This window comes from Chanodichthys erythropterus, chromosome 1, assembly GCF_024489055.1.
Source record: "Chanodichthys erythropterus isolate Z2021 chromosome 1, ASM2448905v1, whole genome shotgun sequence".
Classification (NCBI taxonomy): domain Eukaryota; kingdom Metazoa; phylum Chordata; class Actinopteri; order Cypriniformes; family Xenocyprididae; genus Chanodichthys; species Chanodichthys erythropterus.
The window spans coordinates 13619180-13640544 of NC_090221.1; the positions used below are offsets into that span (position 1 = coordinate 13619180).

Here is a 21365-nt window from a genome sequence, read left to right on the forward strand (position 1 = left end):
GTGACTTGCATATTGAATCTGCAGGCTCAAAGATATGCGGTGGAGAAAATAAGACAAACCTGAACTTGGCTCCAACTTTTCATTATGTCCAAATCTTCATGGTGGAGCTGGATGCATTTTCCCCAGAGGGTTTTTTTTTTTTTTTTTGTAGCTTTTATTTATTTATTTATTTATTTAGCTGTGTAGGGTTTGAATGTAAGCTAGCCGTGTGTTGTAGTTAGCAGTGTGGGACATGAGCCTGAGGAAGCAGAGATGTGTATTGGAGTGAAGATGTGCTGACACTACCAGCAGCCCCGTAGAGCCTGAGAATCCATCATTCTGCCTATGCGGCCATCCTTCGCCAAGCGCTCATGGACACATGTGCAGGAGGTAATGGGCTTATTAGTGCCTTTGAAGATTTGATACTCCTTAACAGGAATCCGTTCAGCCTCAGATCCTGAAGGCTATAGCCCTACTCGAGGCTTTGAATGGTAGACTATGAAACAATCACACTCCAGGTGTCTCGGTTTGTGCTCTTTAAGCACCAGTCTACTTAGAAGTTCTCATCCACCTGTATTGCTGGGATGATGGGAAACTGTATTTCTCATCTGTCACGCATCTGTCCTTATTAGGCTCTACCATAATAAATTGCAGCAACATGTATATACATGTAATACCTGACAAATGTTTGGCACTTAAAACTTTTGGAGGACACTGTAAGCAAATGTATTTTATATATATATATATATATATATATATATATATATATATATATATATATATATATATATATATATATATATATATATATATATATATATATATATATATATATATATCGCTTTTGAGGTTCCATGATGGTTGGGATGAAAGCAGTAATTAGTGAATCTCAGTAGGTTGTGGAACAAAGATTAAAAGGATAGTTCACCCAAAAATGAAAATTATCCCATGATTTACTCACCCTCAAGCCATGTACAGTATATGACTATCTTCTTTCAGATGAACACACTCAGAGATATATTTAAAAAATATCCTTAGTCCTCCAAGGTTTATAATGGTTGTGAATGGGGGCCTGAAAAAAAAAAAAAAAAAGCATCCATCCATAATCAAAGTAATCCATACGGCTCCAGGGGGTTAATAAAGACCTTTTGAAGCAAAGCGATGCGTTTTTGTAAGAAAAATACCCATATTTAAAACTTTATAAATTGAAATAACTAGCTTCCGGTGGACGACCGCACGCATACTGTACAACTCGACTTGCGCCAAATGAGCAACCCACTGACGCAATGTATGACACAGGATGTTTTTTTTTGTTCAAAATGTGGGCCCCCATTCACAACCATTATAAACCTTGGAGGACTAAGGATACTTTTAAATATATCTCCGATTGTGTTCATCTGAAAGAAGCTAGTCATATACACCCAGGATGGCTTGAGGGTGAGTAAATCATGGGATCATTTTCATTTTTGGGTGAAATATCCCTTTAATAAAATATTTAAGTATTAGTACTTTAAAAAAGGCAAAATACAATAACATATCCATATTGAATGTTCTGGGTTTATACATGTTTGTGGGCATGGCTTATGTTTCACAAAGGCTACTTGAAGGAATTATATTAATATAATAGCAACCAAGTTGTCACAATGAATAATGTCAGGAGACATACAGATGCCAATGCAAGTTGTCAGATATTGTTTATAATTCAAGTCTGCCATTTAAACTTTTCTTTCGCATACCTGGCTAGACACCCTTGTCCATCATACATAATTGATTTTTTTTTTAAATGTATTTTGACATTTCTCTATATTTTTTCTTCAGCCAAATCCTGATGACAGGTGTGAAGAATAGACAGTACACTCATGCAATGCTAAAACTGATATTGAGAAGTGAAAGTTTATTATTTTATAGAATACATTTTGAATTATTGGACAGTTCTCTCTCAAAAGACTGCTTTGATTAATTGTGTATAAGTATTGGGAAATAGCTGTCTGGATGATGTCTGTTGATCCTGTTTTACTTTGTGTGCCTGGGATGTAATAGGCAGTTTTCTGACTGTCAAGGTCAAGAGAGTGGAAGCAGACAAGCTACATTCTTTCTGAGTATTTTAAGGTAGAAACTTTGAACATATTTAGAGTTACTATATGTAGTTATCCCGAAAAAGTTATCAAAACTTCACCTGTTGGTCCGTGAAATAAATTGTCTGCATCGGCGTGGTGGCAGAGTGGGGCCAAGTTTGCGGCGCTCTGCTAGGGTCATTTTTTTCCATGCTGTGGGGCTAGTTTCTGCTCTCTCTCTCTCTAGACTCCAAATGTTATTAGAAACCTAGTTCTGGCCCTCAGGCTCTGGATCAGCTCTCCTGATCCAGATCAGCACCAAGGAGAAATAAAGGACTGAAGTCTGACAAATTATCAATTCATACTTGCACAGCTAAAATGTGAGACTTAAGTGTTTTTGACTTGTTGATTTTGGCCTAATGAAGACAGTTTATAACTGTTTTCTGCAGTGTTTTTAGTCTAATAATTTCATAAGTGAAGTTATTCTTGGCTTTAATTTGTTCAAATACATGCTACTTACTAATTACCTTTTTATCACTACTATAAGTCCCAAGCATTGATTGGACATGATCTTCTTCGGTACCCTTTCATGGTGGCTAAGCTGTCTGTAAAAACAGACACTGTATTTTCTTCACGAAGATTATTGATAACATTTAGCCATCATAACCCTGCATACCCCATCAAGCCTTTTGTATACGTGAGAGCCTGTGTACCTGAGACTGTGTTATAGAGGGTCTAATAGAAGCAGCGGTCACATCTGCCACTACAGAAGAGCTTTTTCCGAGGCAGTAAAGGAACCCACCAATCCTGATGTCCTTCGTGACTGGGTATATTTTAAGCGGGATGCCCATTTCATTTTATGCCACCATCTGTTAACCTCAAAGCTAGCCGTATCTGCGGAGCCCTGCAGCAAGGCATACATAATTCAGATATCTGATTTGAATTCCATATTGATTTAAGTGAGAAATGGTATTGCACAGGTACATGGGGAAAATTAGTATTCTGCTGTGCTAAATTCAATATCTTTGGGCTGTCTGTGATTTTCACCGCATCCTCTCTTGTTATTAATTGTTTTGTCAAGCCTTCTCACCTTTTATGGGAGGTTTTTGGTGGCTTGTCTCATGCTGAAATTACATACTGAGGTAGACTGATCTGACTAATATGGATTTTTTTGTCTGTTTTTTATTTTCTGTGTGAGTATTACAATCCCGTAATTCCATGACAAACATTGCAATCAAGTGTTACAGTATATAGATAGACTATATGTCAGTGCTCCATATTCGAGTATTTATAGGTTTATTTTTCCTCTAGCACACTGATGTTTTTGACTCGAGTTATTTGGGTCAGAGGATTGAGGAGCAGGTGACCTACATGTTTCTGAGTGACAGCTCACATCAGTCCTTTGGCAGCGTGAAAAGCTGCAGTGAGCACACACATGCTGCCATTGACTTCTGAACGGGGGAATCGCTAATCCATTAGCATGCGAGGTGACTGTCATGACTGATTCCCTTGTCCCTGTCTGCTCGCTCTCTGACATACTTCACCACCAGATCAATAATACCAGATGTTTGAACTTAAATCTAAAATATTTATGGCCTCTGGTGTATTAAGTTAAACTGTCCCACGTGGCTCAGATTGGGTCAGCTCCCTCATAGCTCAAGCAAACTTTTTAGCGCACAGGAAATGAAACTCTGATTTGATTCCCACTAACACAAGAATGATTAAAATGATCATTAAAATGATTGCACATTAACTTGAGAAAGTGTTGAAGCAAGACCGAGAGACATGATTCTAATATCTGGAGAAAGCTATCTGTTTGCATTACCGACTATCCTGAGCTGAGACTTCAAAGGCAGCCGACAGAAAAAAAAGGGCAGTTTTACACTTTTTAAGAGCCTTTTTGTTTTGTTTTTGCAGTTATTATTATTATTTAGTTTTATATTATTTAGTTCTCATAGTCATGTTTCATGTTTGTCATGTGATTTCCCTTTTCTTGTGATCTTGCCATGTGTGTCTTGTTCTGATTGGTTGGTTTTATCGTTTTTTTCCCTTGCCCTCATGTGATCATGTCATGTATTTCCCTTACCCAGGGCTGCGTTCCACTCCACTTTTAGACACGCACTCGCAAACTTCCCTAAGCACTTTTCCTGCCGCCATTTTGATGTGCGTTCCACTTCGACAGACCCTCGTTCCCTCTGTCAAAATAAACTAACCCTAACCCTACTTTATATGTACACTTCAGGCAGCTCCATATACCACGATGCAACATGATTGTGACATAAACGCATATTGCATTTAATTTATCCCATCACAAACAACTCTATGATCTATTAATTTTTTTTAAATATTTAAAATAACCCAAACACACCTATATACATATAGAATGCTGCATTAAACGATTTGTAAGGTAAAATAATAAAAATAAATCAACTCCATAGCGGATTCCAAGTGATCAAGGTCTTAGGACGTTCCAATTCATCCTATTGCAAAGGTCCCGTCAGTAGTGGGCACTCATGCAACATAAGCAATGACGTACATCCGAGTCAATGAGACTGAGAGAAGTTAGCGAGGGAAGGGCATAAAAAAATGAACTGGAACACAGCCTATGTGTCATGTTCTGATTGGTTCCTTGTTTATGTGTCATGTTCTGATTGGTTGTTTTGGTTATGTGTTTTCTCATTGGTTCATTGTTTCATTGTGTTCAGGTTTTTCTCATTATATTTAGCCCTCGTGACACCATTGACTCTTGTCTAGCTTTGTTTGTGGAACCCATTGTTTTGTCGAGCCATGTTCTAGTTCAGTCTATTCATATTCAAGTTGAAGTCTACTCTGATTTTGTATTTGTTCAGGTTTTGGTTAATAAAACTGCACCTGGGTTCTGACTGAAACTCGCTGACTGAAACTTAACACTATCAATGAAGACATTTTAAAACTTATGTTGACTTAACGTAGGGTAGGCAATTGCTGAAAGGCTAGAAATAGCAAGTTAGCTTTGATAGAATGAGATCCCACCCTCCCTTCAGAGCAATCTCCAAAGCCACGCCTCCTCCAAAACACACATGGCAGAGTCTGCAAAGCGTCATAAGAGACAGCATTAATTTACCTCATGACTCAAAGAACATAACATTACAATAATAATGAACTTAAACAACTTACAGAGCTGTTACTTATACCACCTGACTGCTGCAGAATAATTTACATTTTTTTTTAGTGTTGACATAGAAACGCATAAATCTTGAGTCCGAGGATGTGAACAGCTCCAGGTGGAACGTCATGAGTTGCCATCTCGTAATTACAGTTACGACATGGCACAAACACAGAATAAGCTTATAGTTTCGGTTCAGGAGGAACTGTAAAAGGTGCTGCTATTTGTGGTGCTCAGTGGCTGTCTTTCTACAACTTTGCTGATGACGTGTGATGTCTGCGTGAGCAGAGTGCACGGAGGTATGAAAATACATATGTTGACAGGCAGGTAGGACATACTATCACTGCATTTGGACCGAATGCAATGATTGGATGGACATTTTTTGGTCCTGTGACCTCCACAAAAGATATATGTACATGTTTTAATATTTAGACCACTTCTATTATTGATTGCTATCAGGATGTGAAGAGATTCAACCAGTATAACAAAACGTCGCTGCCCGATGAAACTCACGTATGTCCAAAACGGTTACTTTTCAGGAAATAGTTGAATGTAGCGTTGTCATACTTGGTACAGCATCTTTACATGTAACCATATTCTTACCAATGTAATGATATAATCCACATTTGACCGAAATTGACTTTAAATGGACATACGTGCATATTTTACAATAACGGTGGTCGATACGCGTTCTTCCGATCATTAATTAGAATGGCCAAGTCGCGTTTCATATTGACAGATGAATACGCTCAGTTTATTAAATAGCCTACGTCTTAGTTTATTAAATACGCTTAGTTTATTTAATATTAATTATAAATTTATTAAATGTCTCTTGCAAACTATGAAGGGACAAATCAATACACTGACATGGTAATGCTAGACAGATACTTTGTTTGCACAGTCCTACCGTAATTTTGTCACTCCTAGACGTACGTCTGGCGTCAGGGGGAAAACGTTTACCTCGATAAAGGAAAGTCATTGTCTCACCAGGCTATGAAACTTCACGAGACCGGCGGGATGCTTCCACAGGGCGGGAGATACGCGGCGTGATTGACAGCTTTGACACCAAATGGATATATGTGAAAATCAGATGACATGATTTCACAACTTTTCATTGGCCATTTAGATATATGAAGCATACTGTATACGGAAATTAACCTGGACATTCAATCCGTCGAAAAATCTCAAAAACGGCAAAATGGACATACGTGGTTTTCATCGGACAGCGACGAAAAGGTGTTTATAACAAATACCTTTAATGCAGTTGATCAGTCATCAGTTAAAATCCCAGCAATTTTAAATGTTTAAAATTGCTACCACTCTCTCCTTACTCACATACGCACACACTTTTGCTACCTTCTGCTATTTCTTTGTCATCATGACCCTATATTCACAGCCTACAATCCCAGAGAGAAGCGAAGCTGGCATTGATATGGTTTGATGTGCAGTCAGTGTGGCTGTATTGAGACTCCTGCTGAGATCCAAATGCCATTAGAGGGAACAGCAGCTCTTTTGAACAGAGCAGGTTCTTGCCCTAGTGCCTTCCTTCTAAAGTGTGTGGCAGACACATCACAGAACGCTGACACCAGGGATATTGTTCTTCGAGCGTGCCACTGGGTTCAGTCCCCGTTTAACGCTCCAAAACCCAGTATCTGTCATGCGTCTGCAAAAGGCTGTGTGAAAAGACAGGCCGCCCGTGTCTGTCCACTTCACAATTGTGAAATCAGCCAAGCATTTTTTCATTCCCTTTTTACCTCTCCATCACTCACTACCTTTTCAGATAATTACAACATTTCTCCTGCATATTCACCCAAAGAGAGGGACGGAGGGAAAAGCAAACTTTTGCCTTGTCATCAAAATAACAGCCACGTGATAAACAGAAGAACAGAAAATAATGTCTTCATTAGAGCAGAATGAAGAACTGACTGGAAATGTTTCAGAAAATATTAATTTGAAATGTTTTGTTTAGTAAGTTGGTAGCTCATACTTGAGATCTTTTTTTTTTTTTTTTTTGCTGTTTTTGATTAAAATGTGTTCTTGCAATTTTTTTCAGTCTAATTATCTTTTGATGCTTATGTTGACCTTTTATCTGGTTTTCACAAGTATATCATGGCCTTTAGGTATGAATGCGCCATATCCATGTTAGATTTCACAGTTAAAAAGTCATAAAAAAAAGAAAAGAATAAAAAATTTTTGGAAATATTTATTTGTTTGTTTATTTATTTATTCACTTATTTCCCTGGCATTAAATGCATACTGTACTTGAACTGTGTAAATCAATCTTATCTCAGCCTTGCCTTGAGCCTCCCTGTGATTTCAGCATCCCTCAGAGTCATGGACATTGTCATGAACAGCAGAAGTGCCTCAGTTGCAATATTTAGTCAGTGACTAACTGTTCTGGTGCTCAGTGGTGGGTTGAAATGTTGAGAGCAATTTGTTGCTAGGAGCAGAGGGCCTCGAGTGGAATAGAGCAGTGCTGAATAGGCCACGGGCAGCCGAATGAGACCGTCCATGGCTTAGCCCTAATACAATTTGAAAGGCATTGCTCTCATAGAGTGTTCTCAATGACACAACACTCTAGAGCTTCTTCAAGTGCAATAACAATGTCAGACTCAACAGCCAGGCTTTTGGTTGACATTAAAAGGTTCAGAAAATAAAGGCAAGGGGTCAGAGGAATAACCTGCCGTTATTGTAAGGCAGTTAACCGACTTTCAGAGCATCAAGTGGTGTTATACAATACACTCCTGCTGATGATCATTAATGATTTTTCACACACGTTTGCAATTTATTATGTGATGTTCACGATAGCAGTATAATGTCTCTGTGATTGCAAACTGAATGTCAGACATAATTACGATTGCACTACAATTGTATTGTCACAACTGCTGCTGTTTTTTTTGTTTTTTATTATTTGATTGGCTTCATAATATTTTGTTATTGCTACTGTAAACAAGAGACAAGAGGAGAAACAGTGTTTACTATAATGTAATTTGTTAACTGTTATGCTCAGGAAGGTTAAAGCATTGCCATTTTATTAATTATATTTAGTAGTAACTGTTATTATAAATATATGCATTCTTTAACAGGCCATGCATATTTCATTTAACCCAGACAATATATGTGCTTGTGTCAAGTAACTCTGCTGGCTTTGCTGCCGCTTAACTCCAGGATTATCCCAATCAATATTTCATGAATAAGTCTAAATCAAATCGTTGGATCCATGCCACAGAGTGTGGGTAGGTCACTGATGAGCTGATTTGACAGAAAATGATGTGATGTTTACTCAGGGGTTTCAATGAAAAGCTAGCAGGTAATCTAAGACATAGGCACACAGACAGACAGACCGAAAGACAGGTGAAGATTTTTTTATCCTGCTTAATGATTAATCTCGTGTTAATCTCAAACGTGATGACTGCATGATGCATGATGCCGCTATCCGCTGAGAGAAGATGCCTTAAGAGATAAAATAGGCTGGGAGAGTACTTCATGCAGGTGTCTTAAATTCAGTCATGTCTGACTGTCATATCTTTAAAAGAGAGATTTCCTCTCATTTTCATGCTTGTTAGTGGTGTGAGCGTAGCTTTATGTGATTTCTTAATTTGAATTTAAATGATTTTAAAGGTCCCATTTTTCGTGTTTTTTTGAAGCTTTGATTGTGTTTATAGTGTGCAATATAACATGTGTTCATGTTTTGCGTGTAAAAAAACACAGTATTTTTCACATAATTTACTTATCTGTATACCGCTGTTTCCACTGTCATAAAAACGGGCTGATGATTTCCTTGTTCTATGAAGTCCCTCCATCAGAAATACGTTACGAGTTCTGATTGTGCCAGCGGTTCCTGTGTTGTGATTCGACAGCAGCTTAGCGAACCTTGCCCGGAAAGGTCACGCCTCTTACCATAACGTGGAGATGCATGCGCATATATATATATATATATATATAATAATGTTAAAAAATAGACATTTTCTAAAAGGAACCCATAGTGAATTAGCCTTTTCAGGCTGTCCTACAAATTCTGTGTTGACTACTGCAGTGTAAAACTATGACCGTGAGCTCTTGGCTCATCTCCCTGTAAAATCTTGTTTGCTTGGTAATTCGGTTTGAATGTGGTTACAGTTTTGTTGCTCTTGTTGAGTGACATGACCACAGCGGTACAATGTCAGTGCTGGCTAAGGTTTCATTTGGTCTCACCACACTACCTCAGATGATAGCCTCATGTTTTCAACACTCATCTGTTGCAGTGTGAAACCGTAACCCACACTGTTGTTATAAGTAAATTAGATACGCTTAACCATGTCGCTCTTGCACCCCTTATTTCCACTAACCACCTCCACAGCAGCACTGCTTTTATATTCCAAGTCTAGGTAAGGTTGCTCACGAAGATCTCATTTTTCGTAATCGGCCTCAAACTGTGTGTTTCTTTCAACAAACAGCTGAAAAGTGATGAGACAAAATTGGAAACAATAAACGAGAAGCCCCCCTGTAAACAGATGGTTATAAATTTTGCACATTATACTGTTATGTTTTATTAACAAATCAGGCCATTATAATGTACTGTACAGCAAATGGTAATAAGTTTCAAATTGAGTTTGGTGGGTCGGTAATGAATTTTGAGTAATGGCATGGTGAGCCCCTGTCTTTGTAATTTTAGACTAATTTAATTGCAGATCTGCAAAAAAGTGCAATTTAGCCTTCTGAAACTGCCCTGGGCTACAGACATCACCCCTAATTGAGGGTCTTGTGTGACCATATGGGTTCATACAAATGACTTTAGTATGCATGTTGCATTGCACACTATGATTGTCAAAAAGACAGTAGTAACTCATTGACTTATGGTGCTTTAATGCAACAAATTGGCCCATGTATTTTGGTTTATTGACAATCTGGAGCTAAGAACAAATGATGTTAATGGCATACTCTAAATGCGATCACATACTGTGTAGCACTCTCTCTCTCTCTATTCTTATCCTCCCCAGACCATTTAATGTCTCCTGATACATTGTGTTTTATAGCCAATTATCTTACTCAATCCATTATCGGTTTTACTGTTATCACCCATGTATTGCTTTATCTTCCTGTTGGAGTGCATGGCCTGCACAAGTTGCCTGAAGGCACCACACACAAAGACTTCTTTCATTTGCATTCACCTGTTTTTAAGAATGTGTTAATCAGGTGAATACAGGGTTCAAAATTTAAAAAAAAAAAAAAAAGAGAGAAAAAAAAGTGGCAAATGTGAGTAAATGTTGACTTGTAACTGAAATATAAAATATATAAAATATAGTCTACTAAAGAAAACTGTTTTTAATTACTTTTAATTCACTGAAACAAAAAATGCTTAATTTCTCCTCTAGGATGCATAAATATGTTGTTCTTTCCTCTAGAGTTCCATCTGGTCACACATATGTGGACAATTCTTCACATTAAGCCACCAACAGAAACATAGGGGACAAAATCACAATATTTCTTCATGTTCTTGTCACAGGTGGCATTTTACCGAGGGACAGGGACTGACTCATCTTGTATATGTTGCTACAGGTGCCACAATGACCTGTACTGTTTGTCAATAATATGGATGGGGAGGATAAAAAAAAAAAAAAAAAAAAAAAAAATGTTTCCAGAGTTGTTTTGTAACCCAGCTCATCTTCAAACCAAACTTTTCAAACCTTTAATGAACTTGTTCGGGTTTATATATTCTAATGGCGTTCTTTGACTGTCTCTTCCTGTCTTTAGCTGGGTGAATAACTTTGGCCATGAAGGTCTCGGACTGCTTTTGGATGTGCTGGAGAGGCTTCTTGACAAGAAACAGTAAGTTATGCTGGAATTTCTAACGTCGTCTTAAGAAATCTCCTTTCTTCAGTGCTTTTGGGTTGCTCATTCACACGCTTTTTCTCTTTACTCACTGATTTTCTTTTCCTCAGGCAAGAGAACATTGACAAGAAGAACCAGCACAAACTCATTCAGTGCCTCAAGGCCTTCATGAACAATAAGGTGGGTTTAGAATTTAAAAGCTCCATTATGAGGAGTTTATATCATTTTGTGTCCCACACGTGCCAAGTAAAAAATAAATAAATAAATAAATGTTTATATTAAAGAATATAAAATCATGCCAGCTCCTTACTTGTCCTTGAGAAGGAACACATTTCTGATTGAAATGCTGCTGCTTTATTAAACAGGACCAAACACAAATAAAACTCATTCAACTCCAGATAATCATCAGATTTAACCTTTTCTAAAGCTGCTTTCATGCTTAAATGGTATTGACATTATAATTTATACCTCAGCCATGTTAAATATGAATGCTATTTTATTACAAACATATTTTTATTAGTATTTGTTTATTTATTTTATTTTTTCCCCTCAAGTTAAAGAGTTAGTTCACCCAAAAATGAAAATTCTGTCATTTATTACTTACCCTCATGGCGTTCCACACTCGTAAGACCTTCGCTCATCTTCGGAACACAAATAAAGATATTTTAGTTGAAATCCGATGGCTCCGTGAGGACTCCATAGGGAGCAATGACATTTCCTCTCTCAAGATCCATAAAACGTACTAAAAACATATTTAAATCGGTTCATGTGAGTACAGTGGTTCAATATTAATATTATAAAGTGACGAGAATATTTTAGGTGCACCAAAAAAACCCAGAATAACGACTTTAATGATGGCCGATTTCAAAACACTGCTTCAGGAAGCATCGGAGCATAAATTAATTAGTATGTTTTTAGTACCTTTATGGATCTTGAGAGAGGAAGTGTCATTGCTCACTATGAAGGCCTCACTGAGCCATCGGATTTCAACTAAAATATCTTAATTTGTGTTCCGAAGATGAGTGAAGGTCTTACGGGTGTGGAACGGCATGAAGGTAAGTAATAAATGACAGAATTTTCATTGGGTGAACTAACCCTTTAATTCTGTGTTTTGCTCAAATTGTGGTCAAGTGCAGTGCATTACACCCTGTGAGGAAGACAAAGCTGCAAGAATTTGATTATCTGTCCCTGCTGTCCTGTCCTGATTTAAATGAATTAATCTTTAAACATATCTACACCTGCCTAATTGGCTCTCTTTCGGAGAAGAAAGCCTAAATCTGTCCATACACAAGGGGTTCATTGTGTTTGCTTAAAGCTTAAAGGCATTATCCATTACAAAATGTTTCCATTTAATAGGTATAATAAAATGAGATGTCTTTTTGTTTTCAGTATGGACTCCAAAGGATCTTGGGGGATGAACGAAGCCTCCTTCTCCTCGCAAGGGCGATTGATCCCAAACAGACTAATATGATGACCGAAATTGTCAAGATTCTGTCAGCTGTTTGTATCATCGGAGAAGAGAACATGTAAGATCATCAGCTTAACCCCATTTTATGTGGTTTTCTTCTGTAAAGTGCCTTGAGATTCTACCTTCAAATAATCTATGTAAAAGTACAATTATTATTATTATTATAGAATATGTAATCATTAGATTGTTGCTGTTACACTTTACAGCATGATCAAATTCTTGTTTAATATTGGCCAAACAACATTTAATTCAAGTGTCCTCTTAATCTATTAATATTTAATGTTTTTTTATCATAGAAATGCTTCAGCCACTGTAATTTCTTGAACAGGAACATGTGGACATCAAAACATGCAAACTCAGAGCAAAGGTTTACACTTTTGTATTGAAATTGCGATGAACAGCAGTTTGCATTTTTATAAACTTACTGATGTATTCTCCTGGGTTAGTGTAGGTTTATAAATGATAGCACTATACTATGTATAAAAATTGTTTTAATGAATTGTGCAGCCTTAGAAAATGATCCAATAATGTGATTTATGGATTCTCGTATGTGAAATGCAGCACTACCGGTTAAATAGCAAGCATGGATTTTTTTTAAACTCTAGCACTCAAATTAATTCGAGGAATTGTGACAGCACTATACTAATCATCTTGTAATGAATGTCACTTCAGTTCTACTTTTTGAGTATGAATTATCATAAGAAATAAAAGACAGAACAATATAATGCAAGCACTGTAAAAAGTTTTGCCCGAAACTCAACTCAGTCATGCTGATATCATGATAATTTTTTTTTTATTAGTATTATCATTAATAAATACCATCTGACCATTACAAGAAAGCATTTTACTTAGTTTTAAATCATCAGTGTATACACAGTTGATATCATTAATTATTCAGTGCCAATTACAATACACAAAATGTAATATGCCAAAATGTACGGATTAATGGTATAAAAATCTGATATTTTGTACTTAAAAACAAAACAAAAACAAAAAAAACTTTTGTCGCCTTGTAGTTAACATTGACCAGAAACCCTAAATTACTGTATCTTCCATTGAGCATCCATTGCAGTGCAGTAATAGTACAGGACATGTTACTATGCCCTTCTCAAATTAGCCTACTAGAAAAGCCTCCTGCTAAGTGTAATGGCGACCCGATGATGCATGCTGTGTTAGTTTTGTTGTTGAATCATTAAGAAACTGTGTTTGGTTCAGCCGGCCATTTTTATTTGCCGATCAGCACCTTTAGCCCTGGGATCTGTTTCAGCAAACACACAAACACACACAGAAAGACTCACACACATATGCTAAGTGCAGTTTGGATGAATCAGTGTTGTAGGTGAGTAGATTAATGTTTTTATGGGTGTGTAGGTGATCAGAGAGTGTGCAGATCTGTGTGACAGCTGTAAAAACGTTGATACCCCACTTAGTGCCGAAACTAGCTCCTTCCCCCTCAAACGCTGTGTGGTGACACTGGCTTATGTTTAGTGCTGTCACATCAAAGCCCTCTTTAGGAGTTGAGCAGGTGTAGCTTATTCTGAAGCCATGTTTGAATCAGCATGAAAGACTCTGTACAGCCCACTCACAACTACAACTTAATCACCTGGATCACAAAACATGGATCTTATACCTAGCTGTTCGACAAAACTTCTCTCTGCAGTTTCTTTCATGACAGAGCAAAGTAAACCGATTTGGGGTAAGGAGACATGTAAAAAGTGAACTTAAAGGGACAGTTCACCCAAAAATGAAAGTTCTGTCATCATTTACTCACCCTAAAGTTGTTTCAAACCATTTTTTTTTTTTGTTTTTTTATCATTCCTTTTCACAAAAGAAGATATTTTGAAGAATGCTTTTAACCAAACAGTTGTCGGTAGCCATTGACTGCCATCGGTGGTCGGTGACATCTGTCATCAGCATTCTTCAAAATATCTTCTTTTTAAAAGTGGCAGATATCTTGGTCAGGCCAGTGTGCACATGACACTTAACAGGAGTAGTATAGTGTAAGTAATTCAAATAAATTGTTATTTTGAGTTCTGAGCACTTACATTTTTAAATGGTAAGATTTTGCTGCCAAATAAGATAAATACCAGTTTGAGTTGTGATGCCAGAATAGGGCTGGGTAAAAAATATTGATTTCTCAATTTTTTATCAATTCTCATTTTTACAAATCAATTGGTTAATACTGCAGAACAACTCATTATGTCAGTGTGAAACAGTTCTGGAAAGCTCCAGTCTCCTCCCGAAGATCCAGAAAAAAAGTCAGTTGGTGCTTACTTTGCTCAGAGAAGCTGTCAATCTCATCTGTCAATCATGACATCCAATCCTGCTTTGTTATAGCATCAAATAACTAACTAAAAACAAACTTATTTAAAGAATGAACACATTAACTAACATCAGCGTGATAAAAACTGCCTAAAATGACAGAAACAATCTTTGGAAAAAAAAATATTTGACGTGTAATTTGACTGTTTAGTTTGTCTCATGTCCCATTACATAGATAGGGTGGGGTTTATTACCTATACTGCATCCAGCCACCTGGGGGCGATCGAGACGCTTTGGCTTTGGCTTCACTTTTCATCAGAACTCCGCTTGAATAAATCGCATTTAGTTTTGTGCTTTGTTACTTTTTGATATGAGACAAAGTCTCAAATTTTGAATTCTGTCCATTTTATTAAGAAATAATAACAATAAAAAAAAAACAAAACAAAAAAAAAAAAAACGTTGTGGCGTGACATATCGTTGTAGCGCCTCAGTTTAAGAGAAGCGGAGCGCACGTGAACAGATCTTCTCTGCTTTAAAACCAGTTACAGCGCGAAATAAACATGAATTAACACCCAAAGGTAAGTTAAAAGATACAGTAACGTTACAACTTAACAAAATCCGTATCATGTCTCATGTTGTCGCTCAATCAGTGTTTCAACCGTGGAACGACATCAGCAAAACAACAAAACAATACCGTCACATTTACCTCAGAAAAACCATATTCAGTCACCATAACTCGTTAGCCAGCTAGAAAAATGAACTCTAAAGAGGAGCAATTTGTTAAATATATGCACCATATTACATATTCATTACATTTTTACTTAACCTATTCAATATTTAATGTGTTTGAATAAATCCATTATAAAACAAGTTAGGACACCTGCCATTTAAATGTGTATATTTAAAAAATAAAAAAAAAATAAATAAATAAATAAATAAATAATAATAATAATAATCTGAGTAGAAACATAAATATGTCATTAAAAAGTTGTTATAACATTATTATTATTATTATAAAAAACAAAACAAAAAAAACTGGCATATGATATGTGCAATTTAAATGTTTGTATACAGTATTACATTAATGTGCTAACTGACATGGTTCCCTGTATAGTTAACAACCTTTTTTTGAGGGATTTTGTTAATGTACTGTACCTGATATATATCTAAATGAATGGATATCGAAACTGAATGAAATTGAATCCAAATTGGAACTGAATCGAATCACAATCTTCTTTTCATTCTATTTACATTTTACTATTTCATTTAGGGTGAACTATCTTTAAGTTAAAGTAACTGTCAGTTTCCTTTAAGTCCTTAATTTGCTTTCCCACCAGCACTTTTTGTACTTCTGTCCAAACATCTCTTCAGTTCTCTTATGTTGCTGATTTTTACACAGCGTCACATACTGTAGACATAAAGGGCTCCTCTTATATGGATACCATTAGGCTTGCTTTGATTTTGCACACTCACAATGAGCTATAAACGCTACACAAAAATCTGTGACATTGTTCCAGGTCCCCTGCATGAACGGCCAAGACCAACTTGTGTGAACATTCTGAACTAATGTCATGGTTGTTGCTTGATAAAAATCATGTGTACCTAAACACATTGTTTTCTGTCGTCTTGTTTTCCTTTAGTCTTGATAAGATCCTGGCAGCCATGACCATTGCAGCAGAGAGGAATAATAAGGAGAGGTTTGCTCCGATAGTGGAGGGGCTGGAGAACCACGAAGCCCAGCAGCTACAGGTCAGTGTGCAGCCCTTTCCAAGAAACAAAGAGTCGGAGAAAGTCTCTTCCCCACCTGCCACTTCACCTTATTACCTGCATGTTATAATTCATCGCAATTTCAGCTTAGCAACTTGGCTTCTGGTTAAATTAAACTGTGGGAGGTTAGTGAATAAGACACAGGATTTTGTGTTGGAATGCTGCATTCTAATGTGGAGCAAGTGTAGTCAATTCTCTTTAAATGTTCTGCTTTGAAACAAACCTTAGAGTTTCACATGTGTCTGCAGAACTTTGGAAAAGATCATGCTCAAAATGCTATATATATATATATATTATTTTTGGGGTATGTTTTCATATTAGCCTGTGTCTGAATTTAGATGTTATGTCTGTTATTATCTAGAAAGAGCACGTAATATGAGTGAAAGTGAAACACACATCATACGTGTTCTAAATTTTATCCTTGAGGGCATCCTCATGTTTTATTTCACTTATTTCAAATAATTAGTAGAATTCTGCTTGCCCAGGGCGTCAGATATAGATCTGCTGTGTTTAGTGTCAGTCAATGCGTGAGGCCTCTTCACTCCGAATGCTCTGTTTGATGCTGGAGCCAGGTAGAAATTGGCACATCTGTCACTCAAAGCTCTTCTGCACCTCGGCTCAGCTTGACATGTAAACAAGTCCCCCTATCCCTCTCCTCACTGTGTTTTGTGGTCGTCTGTCAACCCTGCCACCTACGCCACAAGATGGAAGCTAGCTGCTGGCTATTCTAATGGAACGGGAGGTGTATTATAAACCCTAATCAGCTCCAACCAGGTCACACAAAGAACCCGGAGCTCTGGAAACTAGAAAAAAATAAAAAATAAATAAAAATTCTCTTCTTGAGAGGTGGTTACTTTATCATCCCCCTTTCTTACTTTTTCCTCTGCATTCTCCAATCTGGTCTCAGAGGAACTGAATCAAAAGGGCAAGAATGCAGCACCACACCTGTATTTATCATTCTCCGCTTCTCCACAACCTGCAGTGATCTGTGACCAAGCACAACAAGCCACTCTCACCCATTCATTAACCAAATCCCTAATCTTTGTGTTGCTGTTGAGAGAGCAGACGAAGGCAACAATATGATACAGAGGAAGTGCGAGGAGAAGGGAGGAGTGAATCTGTTTTGATATTGTGCCTTGTTTTCCTCCTTTAAAAAAAAGGTTTTTAATGAAAAGAACCGCTGCTAATTGTCAAGTAAATTAAAACACCGCACCAACGCTGGCGGTTAAAAGAAATTAAACACTTTTAAAACCTGCAATGAGCTGCAGAGCCTGACTTTTTAAATGTGATTAAAATGTGTTTTGTCGTCACGCCATCTCGGTGACGCAAGCACGCAAACTTAAAACCGTCCCAGCAGTGCCGTCTTTTAATTACTCTGTTGAAATCCTCCTCCGGCAGTCTGCTACAGAAGCTCATCATTGCACACTCAAACCATAAAGGAAAATAAGCCCCTCAACCTGCACTAACACCCTATCTGCAACATCATTCCAAACAGGCTGGTGTGTCGACACAGCTGATGATAAAAATGCATTTGGCCTCCGGAGAACTCGAAGAATGATCTTGATACACTCAGTGAGACTCTTCAATGATTCAAATTGAAATAATTGCTCAAATGGGAATATGAGACGATTTAAGAACTTTGGTAATGTGGGGGCATAATGTTGTATGATGGGAGCCTCAGAAATGTGGGCTTCATTGGTTTGCCTGCAGCCCCTGGGTAGCTGGGACTTCAAGAGAAGGAATCAAGTATAGTGCTATTTGGTATCTGATGCCAATAGACCACTCTTGAGCCCAAGAGTTCTGCTATTTAAATTTTATATTTATTTCTGTTTTATATGCAGTTTTTCTTTTCAAGTTTAGTTTTGGTTAGTTTCACTCCCTTTTTTGTTTTAGTTCAGCTTTAGTTCATTTTAGTTTTCATTAAGAGCTTCATTTAGAACAGAGGTGCCCAAAATTTCTACTACAAAGGGTCAAAAAGAACATGATTGAGGGTTGTGGGTTAAAGTCAATGTTGCATTATACCCAGATCTAACTATCAATTAAATCAAAGGTCATTATTGCATCTCTGAATTGGAACCAGCACTTTATTTTGATAGTCCACTTTAGGCATTCTGCTATAAATATAAGTTTATAACTCTAAGTAACATCTACATGTCAACTACCATTCAAAAGAGTATTCGTAGACAGTCTGCTTATCATGTGCTTAGACTTTATTTTGATGGTCCCCCAACAGACAGTGGGTCTCATTCACTAATAATTGCATACAATATTCAAATTTGAACTTCACACGGAAACTTTCCACCTAACTAACAACACTTGTGTACACACATGAATTTGTTCTTAAACCCGTTCTAATGTTGATGAATTCTGAGTATTATAAATGAGCAACCGCTTGCCTGAGTTGAGTAATTTACATAAATAACACCTAAACCATGTCCATATAAGGGCATTCCATACACCCTTTTCTTTTGTCACTCTCAGCAAACATGACTCTCTAAAAAGACGCGTACTCGCCTGAGAGCACATGCAGCAAGATCCACGAGCAATACCAAGAGTGCCATCCTCAAAACAATTTTGCACAGCCTTAGAAAGTATACTTGATTTGACTCGTAAGCATACACAGACAATTCCACCCATGCACAGTTTTGAGCATTCTCTCGCCACGAGTTACAACCCATGTAAACATCTTTGTATTCTTTCATGCTAGAGGGTACAAATCAGGGTACTCTCTAGGCCTCATTGTCGCTGTAGCTTGCATGTGTTCCGGTCTGTTCTATTTATGCATTTTTTCCTCAACTACCTTGTAAATCGACGCCCCCAGGGCACAGTTGCCACCTTGTGGATAAAGTAATTACTAAAAAAATAAATAAATAAATAAATAAAAATAAATAAATACACATGTGTGACCTGCGTGTACAAGTATGTGCGGTTACAAAAACCTGGCGGTGCATATACAGTACGCTGACCCTCGCGTACAAAGTAAACTACAGTCTACTAATACTGTAATGAGAATTGACATATAGTGTCAAATGTTGTGTCAAACAGTGTCTTTCCATTGGCTCAAGTCAGGTTTCTGTTTTTGGGGCCGCTCTTTGGAGGCTAAACAAGTGAGAGTCAGAATGATGAAGCTTCTCTTGACTAATAAAATCATGCAGGGCAATAACACATGCAGATCCACAGCAACTCTAAAATTCCAGGCTGAGGCTGGTGAAGGTATACTCTTCACATGTCCATCAAGAGTGATATTTCCACTCGGCATCGATCAACCAAGCGAAGAGCATTCCTTCTCATCCTAGCCGGCTCCCTGGAGCCACCTTATAGCCTGTTAAGAACCATCAGCACTCCTCCCTGCCCACTGCCATGATCCGATAAATCAATTAAAAATACACATCTGTTCAGCCAGGCCTGCTCCCTCCTTCTATTCCTCCTTCTTCTGGACAGCTCTACTAATCCACTTGCATCTTTTTTCCTTCACTTTTCCCCTGTTTTTCTGTTACAGTTCTTCAAATTGCCAACTGCTTCGTTCCATCCTGATGAATTCATTTTATTTTAAGTAATGTAACATATTGATTTTTTTCTTTAAGCTGAGAGATGAGAGCAGTGTGAATAAGAGGCTGTTGCAGAGTAGTACATTTTAATAATTTACTGCTGAAGGGATGATTCTGAGAATTTGCTTGCATTAAATTATGGTTGTGTGTTTGTGTGTGTGTATGTGTGTGTGAATACAGGTGGCTTGCATGCAGCTGATCAATGCCCTCGTTACCTCCCCGGATGATTTAGACTTCAGGATACACTTACGAAATGAGTTTCTGCGCTGTGGCCTCAAGAAGATACTACCAGTGAGTATAACTTTTGCTTTATCATTTTACTTTTATATTTCTGTTTTATCCTATTTTTTAGTTTTGTTATTTTTTTTTTTTTTTACATTTATTAAATGTTTTGAATGCTTGATTTCTTTTTAATAGTGGTATGATATATGCTCATACGTTTTCCTTATGTGTTGGTAAATACATAGGAAAGTACTTAAAAAAAATGCTGTTATACATCTGTATTTTATCAAATGACAGATGCTGTTTTTTTGAAGAATTTGGGTTTTAAAATGGCTTTACAGAACAATCAAAAACTTTTGAACAAATGAACAAAACAATTAAAAACTGCTGAAGTGTGCCCTGGTTTGGTGTCCTCCCTAATGGCACAGCTTTGTTTCACACATCATTATCAATCAGTGCACAGATCTCTGCTCCATGCTGCCACAAAGCCCGCAACCAGGCCAGCACATCACTCACCATCTCATTTATGTGGGCATTTCCTCACTCTTAATAAGTCATTTTGACTGCTCCCCGTATTATTGCTACAATTATTATAATTATCTCAATCTACCCCTGCATATGATGAGCTTATCGTAATTTATGAATAATGTATTTTAAAGTTTAATAGGACAATTAAATGTGACATTGTTCTCTAATTGTGAATAATGAGTTTTCAGGTTTTAGTATCCTCAAAATGGCAAGTGCAAAGAGAAAGAAACAAAGTGAAAGACAAATGAGATGCACTAAATCCTCAAGGAGAGTTAGAAAATGGTGTCTGATGAAATGAAAATACACATTTCTGGAGTTGTGTGTGTGTGTGTGTGAGTGTGAGTGTGTTCGAGAGAGTGAGAGAGACTTGGTCCTGCCTCCTACTGTGGCATAACGAGTACTCTGTCTCTCTGATTGGCTGTTTCTTTAAGACAGATGGCATGCCTGAAGTATAGCCCACTGATTGATAACTAGAGAAATTGGGTTACATTTGGCTCTTCACCGTCCATAAACCACACCATCATTGATTCATAGTGGAGTTTTAAAGCACACCTTTCATCCTCTCTTTCTTTATCTCTCTA

At 37.3% G+C, this 21365-nt stretch overlaps 1 protein-coding gene across 9 annotated transcripts in view; it reads left to right on the forward strand.

Annotated features, from left to right (window-relative positions):
• diaph2 (diaphanous-related formin 2) overlaps positions 1-21365 on the forward strand; it is a 456526-nt gene that overhangs the window by 122553 nt on the left and 312608 nt on the right. For all 9 annotated transcript variants that reach the window (XR_010895340.1, XM_067388324.1, XM_067388359.1 and 6 more), the window contains 5 exons: positions 10912-10986; positions 11100-11169; positions 12379-12515; positions 16360-16468; positions 20215-20325. Coding sequence is in view for 8 of the 9 variants with exons in the window: in XM_067388324.1 (XP_067244425.1) it covers positions 10912-10986; positions 11100-11169; positions 12379-12515; positions 16360-16468; positions 20215-20325 (502 nt within the window). In the remaining variant the exon portion in view is untranslated. The remainder of the gene's footprint in view (positions 1-10911; positions 10987-11099; positions 11170-12378; positions 12516-16359; positions 16469-20214; positions 20326-21365) is intronic.